This window comes from Coptis chinensis, chromosome 3 (genome assembly GCF_015680905.1).
Source record: "Coptis chinensis isolate HL-2020 chromosome 3, ASM1568090v1, whole genome shotgun sequence".
NCBI lineage: Eukaryota > Viridiplantae > Streptophyta > Magnoliopsida > Ranunculales > Ranunculaceae > Coptis > Coptis chinensis.
Genome location: NC_141458.1, coordinates 69731397 through 69738375, shown reverse-complemented (window position 1 = coordinate 69738375; position 6979 = coordinate 69731397). Strand labels below are relative to the sequence as shown.

General features: G+C 37.1%; 2 protein-coding genes across 2 annotated transcripts; one reads left to right on the top strand and one right to left on the bottom strand.

Annotated features, from left to right (window-relative positions):
- Positions 1 to 1361: 1361 nt before the first annotated feature.
- LOC147510582 (uncharacterized) lies at positions 1362 to 2196 on the top strand. The gene is made up of 2 exons (XM_086599327.1): positions 1362 to 1609; positions 1812 to 2196. The coding sequence occupies exons 1-2, from the start codon at positions 1574 to 1576 to the stop codon at positions 2169 to 2171; spliced, it is 396 nt and encodes a 131-aa protein (XP_086455453.1). The 5' UTR covers positions 1362 to 1573; the 3' UTR covers positions 2172 to 2196.
- A 992-nt stretch (positions 2197 to 3188) lies between these two features.
- LOC147510581 (uncharacterized) lies at positions 3189 to 4133 on the bottom strand. Its single transcript, XM_086598184.1, has 3 exons — positions 3556 to 4133; positions 3378 to 3441; positions 3189 to 3281 (listed from the first exon to the last, which is right to left on the bottom strand). Exons 1-3 carry the CDS (start codon positions 4131 to 4133, stop codon positions 3189 to 3191), a joined length of 735 nt encoding a protein of 244 aa, XP_086454310.1.
- Positions 4134 to 6979: the final 2846 nt, after the last annotated feature.

The following is a 6979-nucleotide window of genomic DNA, read 5'->3' as shown; positions in this document are numbered from 1 at the left end:
TGCAAATGCTGCTTCAAAGAAGTATGTGCCACATCATCCTTCTCCAATTTGTTTTGAGAAACACTACAGAGAATACATGGTAGCATCTTTGCCTCGTTTGGAAGTTTTGGACAACTTGTCCATAACCAATACAGATAGAGAGCTGGCCAAAGTTATTTGTGCTCAGTACTATGAATGTTTACCTTACAACCGGCAGAGCAAGGAGAATCTTGTTAGTATATTGCAGAAGCGTGAGAAAGGATCATTTATAGGCCAGTCGAGACAATGTTCCAATGTAAAGTCACAATTTCCTCTTTGTGAAAGTCAATATTTCTTCTCCATGTCAATTTCTGCTGCTAAAGTGGGTTCTTTGGCATGGCCGTCTATTGATCCGGTGCCAAAGCTAAGCAGTGTAACTAGGGAAGAAATTAAAAGATTTCGTCCAAGGCAATTTGAGTACCATCCATCTGATCCTAGTCTCATGGTTTTTGGTACTTTGGATGGTGAAATAGTTGCCATGAACCATGAGAATGGAAGTGTTGTTGGTTATAGGTCTTGAAACACCTAACGATTGTGGTAGCGCTCTGTTGGCTTAAAAGACATCCATCAAAGGTTTGTGAACAACTTGTGATCTATATAATGAGCTACATAACAGTTATAAGAAATTTTGTTGTTTAGCACTCATTATAATTCGGACACCCTCTTTGTTTAAGCAGAAATCCCTAGTTTAAAGGAGATATCTATGATTCATTGTTTCCTTTTTTTTTATCGTGGATAAACAAAACAAAAACAAAAACAAAAACTCTGTTAGAGTTTCTCTTACCATCAGTCCCGGCATAGGCAGATCTCTAGGGTAAGCATTATGAAGAGATTATGAAGAGAAACTCTAGGGTTATTGTTTTTAATTTTAGTCGCGGGTTTTTTTTTTTTTCTTTTTTTTTTTTTTCTTTGGGAATAATCGTGGGTTTTTTAGGCGGGTTAAGTCATAATTAGTTTTGGTTCCTATTTTATCGTAATTACTTATGGACACGTTGACACTCTCAAAACTCTCGTTCAATTGATGAGCGAGAGCTATAATATATATATATATATATATATATATATATATATATATATATATATATATATATATATATATATACTACTAGTATAGCCTATAATGATCGTGGCCTCTTAAATTCATCCGGGACTTTTTCTGACGCATAATGCCCTTGATGAATAATAAAATCAGATGCCTAGATATTTATTAATGAGGACTACTTTGTCTTTTTATGCCTTTATAAATTTTAAGTACCGATATTGTCCTTAAATAAAAAAAGAGTCTTTTTGAGTTATCCCCCCAAAGATATGTCGAGTTTTGTATTTAACCCCCAAAATTTCAATCATCACAATTAGACCCCCAATCTATCTCAGAACTCTAAAAACACTGTTCATTTTTTCCATAATGCCCAAACTACCCCTTTGAAAGAGCCGTTAGAAAGTTAAAGAACCGTTTGAAATTTCTGACATCCTCTTTGACTTATCCGATATTAGTTGACTCCTTTCTTCCCCAACCATATAAAATCCAGCTCGCTTCTCTCTCCAACAATAACTAATGGGTGGTGGTGAACCAGCTAAGATGTCACTTCAGGTAAGTATCACTTTTGACCCTTCAGTTGTTACTATTAGGGTCTTTACTATTACTGTTCTTGATTGGGTTCTTGATTATAGCTTCCTTCCTCGTTTTTTTTCGTCTGGTTTTTTGGGGGTTAATTACAAATTAGTTACAAAGAGTAAGGGTTAATAACATAATTTTAACACATGATTTGAGGGTTATGTTTTTCTTTTTTTAGGCTACTGGTTGCTTTCAATGTGGCGATTTGAACCATTGGAAAGATATATGCCCTCACAGTTGTCCTTGGGGTTGTGGAAAAACTATGAAAATGTACAAGAGTACTAGGGACTGGAGTTTTGGACAGAGATTTCTAACATGCAAGAGAGATGGATGTAAGGGTTTTATTTGGATAGACAAGGGACACCTAGACAAAGACAAGAACAAAGAAGCTGCTGCCAGTACTTCAAAGGATTCAAAAGAGGATATGAAGTGCCAAGAGGGAAAGCTACTGGTCACAATTGAGGGTCCTATTAAAATGAAGGTGAAAGGAAATGCTAGTGATGTAACTGAACTTGTGAAAAAGTTGTCACTTGGATGAATTATGTATGAAAGAGAGGAATGGAAATGAAATAAATGTTATGTGTAATCATGTCTTGACAACTGATCATAACAACATAGTAATCACTAAGATATCATAACAACATAGTAATCCTGACAACTGATCATAGCAACATACTAATCACTAAACAGAGCATAGCAACATAGTAATCATGTCTTAACAACGGAAAGCAAATTCCAACAAAAAACACATTGAAAGCATTGTTTTGGGCAAAAATACAAAAGCCACAAAACACACATACAACACAGCAACTAACACAAAATAAGCACCATCACAAAAAACAAGACTATTTCCCTTTCTTTGCTCTCTTTGCTGGTCTCCTCATTAACTGAGCATGAGGTTTGGCTTGATATTACCTTTTCTGTTGAAGTACTTTTTCTGTTGTTGTACCTTCTCTGTTGTTGTGGCTGTATGGGAGGCATAGCAGGTATCACCAATGGAGGTCTGACATTTGAAGTCTGTTGTGCTGGAGGTTCTGACTGAGATGGTTGTGGCTGAGATGGTTGTGACTGATTGGGCTGGGAATAGGCAAATGAGGCCTCAGTTGCATTATTAGAAGCACACATTCCTCTTCTACTGCCACTTCCCCCTCTGTTGCCCCTTCCTCCTCTTCCTCCTCTGCTGCCCCTACTTCCTCTTCCTCTACTAATAGTTTCAGTGGGAGCCTCTCCTCCATTAACAGTGGGAGCCTCTCCTCCCTCCTCCATCTTCGGTCTCTCCCCTCCTCCTCCTCCAAAGAAATTTTGAGTTTCAGGTTGCCTATCCTCTACCTATCTTTGCCCTGCCTGCCTCTGCCTCTGCCTCTTATTGGTGGAGCAACTTGAGCTCCATCTTCGTGGGTTGATTGGTGCCCCAAAGAATGGATTTGGAAGTGGTCTTTTTTTTTTGGCCTACCCGGTCTTCCTCTTGTCCCTCTTCCTCTAACAACATTACCACCCACTTCACCTCCTTGACACCCTCTTTTTATTATGGCCAAGTACACCACATCTAGAACACCTAACTGAAGTTCTCATTTTCATTTGCACCCCTTCTCCTGTTAACTCTAGGCCTTCCTGTGTTGTCTATGCTTAATTGGAGGATAAACATAATCTGCAGCTCTGCAGTGCATCAATTAAACAAAACACATGTCAATACGCAATCAATAAAACAGAAATTAAAAGAATTGAAAATTGGAATAAGAATTACCTTTGGCCAATCATCCTCATGAACCATTGGAGTTATGTGCTGACTATGTGCATTTCTATATGCTCTAATAGTGAAAAAAGAGACTGCAGAATCTAAAAACAAGAACAACAACAAATTGCAATAAATAATATAATTTAACACAACAAATTGCAATAGAACATATCAAATTTAAACTTACTGTGTCCAAGTGTCTCTCCTTGGCTTAATAACAGTGACAGCATGAATGCAAGGAATTCCACACACTTGCCATTCTCTGCATGTACAACTTAATTGTACCAAATCAACAGTCCACCAATGTCCAGACTTATGTGTCACACAGAACTTATCCTCATTTGAACCAGCAACTTCATAATCACCAATTTCATTCTCTCTTTTTGCTAAGATATCTTTCACCCTTGGTACTGGATCATTCTCATTCCAGTCTACAAACTTCCCCTTTCTATCATAGATCAACTTCATTTGTAACATCACTATCTTGGAAACCATCTTCACAATAGGCTTGTCTCTAGCATCCAATATAAAACTATTCCATGATTCAGAGAAGTTATTAGAGAGGTGGTCAACCTTACATTCAGTGTCAAAGTGTGACCTTGCCCACAACCTAGGCTCCTCAGTCATCAAGTAGTCTTTGGCATCGCTACATCTTTTCTCAAGCAACTCCATATTTTTATTAAAGTCAGCTTCCCCAAATGCTTTTGCTGCATTCCATGCTTCCACTTCAAGACTCTTAAACCTTGTCTTCATGTTCTGCACCATGTGTCTAAAACAATATCTTTGATTGCAATCAGGAAACACTGTGGCAATTGCATTACCTAAACCTTTTTGTCTATCAGAAATTATGGTCAGTCTAGATGGATGTAAGTTCAAGGATGGTGCCATAATATCTAGAAATTCAGTCCAATTCTCGGTGTTTTTCAAATACAAATAAAGAAACCTAGTGGAAACAATCCATTATTTCCATCTAATGCTAGAAAACAGAATGACATACACCCCCATGTTTCCCCTTTTAAAAACATCCATCAAGACCTATTAAAGGCCTACACCCACTGACAAACCCATCTAAACATGATTTGAAAGCAATACAAACCCATTCAAAACTCATGTAGTTAGCATTTCTAGAGAATTTAGCAATAGAACACGGGTTGGAGTTGAGAATATGCAAACAAAGCCGATGAACCTTTGCATAAGACTCATCATAACTTCCATGAATCATTTCCATTGCTAAGTTCCCGCATTCCAAGCTTGCCAATACTTAATCTTAACTTGATATCTGTTCCAAATGATTTTCCCGATGTCACCGGTTTGTAGCTCTTGAAATGAAGTCTCATGTCTTTCTCAATATCTTTTGCTATCCAAGCTGCATTTGCCATAGGGTTTCTATCTTTTCTATCAGCTGTACAAGTGTGAACATCATTCAACCTTCTTAATCTAAATGTACTCCTCTTAGTCATGCACCTGCAATAAGCCCTCCATTTACAACCTTCCTCCTTACACACAGCTTCAATCTGCAGAGCATCATTTTTCTTGAACTTCATATTATATTTTCTTTTAATAGCACACAACCTCAGATAATCTCTACACAAGAATCTATCAGCCCATTTCTGACCTACAAACAACCTAACTGATGTATCATCAGTTCTAGTCTCTCCCTCATCAGTTGGAATATTAAATGTGTTTTCAACCAACACATTTATTACATCATCATCCTCAACTGTTTGTGTCCTAACATTTGGTTGTATTGGTTCATCTTCTTCAGCAATTGAACCATTTCCATCCTCTTCTTCAGCAAACAAAGACTCCTCATCAAACAAAGACTCTTCACCACTTGAATTATTTTCAGAAGGTACATACTCCTCATCAGATGAATCTTGACTGTAGTAATGCTCTGCTGCATCTAGAACTTTGAGTTGCATCAGGACCTAAATCATTCAAGCAACATACAAGAATTATAAAAGAAGTCTTTGGAAAAATTTGGATGTAGACAGATATTAAAATAATTTGGTTGTAATTACACATACCTGCAACTTCAGTAGATGTAGACAACTCCTCAACTTCAATGGATGTGGGTTGTTGATCTTGTTCTCGAACAACTCTCTTTCCCTTTACTTTAAGACTAGGGCCACTATCTTTCTTGTCTTCAGAATAATATGGCAATAGTAATGGTGGGGACCTCAAATTTGCTGTCTTCTTCATAACATAGTCAAAGTCTTCTGTAGTGGGCCAGTCATCCAAGTCAAACATTTTTCCCTTTCTACATCTTCTGCTATGCATATATACATATTCATCTTCACTATCTGTGGAAGAGTCCACAACATGTGGTATTTCACCTTCAGAGTTATTTTCATCATCACTTGAATCACTTGAAATGACATCCAACTCATGCCAATTTACAAAGATATGTGTGAACCCCTTTGCATCAACTCTTGCATATTCCCACATGAACATCACATCTGTATCTGTATCTAGACTAGTTTTGTTTCCACCATGCAACCAACATATTTCCAATACATTTCCAGATGGGACACCAAATGCTAAAGTGATCCAAGCAACAAGGTCTATCAAATTTGCGTAATCATAATCCCATTCCTCAGAATCTACATATTGTCCACCAACATATTTCATCTATTGTCCATCCTCTACCAATTTACCTTGATGGTGACACCTAAAGATCCTAATTGAGGCCATTATCTGCAGCAACGTAACCAAGCTAAAACCAAAACAATAATCAGACACAACAACCAAACTTTAAAACCATGCTATCAATAAGGCATTGATACTCTTATATAATTTTAAAAAAAACCTTAGAATGAAAAACCCTAAATAAGGCACATGAAAATTACCTTGATTGTGAGATTGTCGATTCGAGTACGAGATCGTGGATTCCAGTGTAAGAAGTAGTGATGAGTAGTGTAAGAACCCTAAGATCATGGATTCCACACTAAATAACCCTAAATTCAACAGACGAGCATTGAGATGAGAAATAGAGTAAGAAGCAAAATAAAACCCTAAGTTGGGGGTTTTAATCTAAGTTATTGGAGTGGGCCATGTTTAATTGGGGGAGAAAATAATTTGCTCCCGCAATTTTCTTGAAAGGGTAGTTTGGGCATTATGGAAAAAATGAACAGTGTTTTTAGAGTTCTGAGACAGATTGGGGGTCTAATTGTGATGATTGAAATTTTGGGGGTTAAACACAAAACTCGACATATCTTTGGGGGGATAACTCAAAAAGACTCATAAAAAAATTGCTTAACACCTTTAAATAGGACCAATCAGTCTTTTCATGTGGTAGTATATTAGAAAACCAAATCCACGCCATTTTCAATTGTACGCCTTACTATTAATGTCATTTAATTAGCAATAATTGGGTTATTTAATAAGAGGTTCAGAAAAGGAAAAGTCTAATCAGAGAATAGGAACCGATTCTTTTCCATTCTCTCCCACATCCTGGAACTAGAACAGAAGCCTAAAATCGATGCTTACCCCTTCTTTGTCTCACATAGAATCTCTTAGAAGTCCTCTCCCACCTAAAAAAAATAAAATGAAAGAGAGAAAAAGAAGGGCGACTAAAAGGCGGATATTTTAAGAGTACCCGATAAAGAAAA

Coding starts and splice junctions, on each gene's coding strand:
- LOC147510582 (XM_086599327.1), top strand. CDS start 1,574: ATGGGTGGTGGTGAACCAGCTAAGATGTCACTTCAG. Junction 1,610..1,811: donor CAGCTAAGATGTCACTTCAG/GTAAGTATCACT, acceptor TTCTTTTTTTAG/GCTACTGGTTGCTTTCAATG.
- LOC147510581 (XM_086598184.1), bottom strand. CDS start 4,133: ATGGTGCAGAACATGAAGACAAGGTTTAAGAGTCTTGAAGTGGAAGCA. Junction 3,442..3,555: donor AGGAGAGACACTTGGACACA/GTAAGTTTAAAT, acceptor TTTCACTATTAG/AGCATATAGAAATGCACATA. Junction 3,282..3,377: donor ATGAGGATGATTGGCCAAAG/GTAATTCTTATT, acceptor GCAGAGCTGCAG/ATTATGTTTATCCTCCAATT.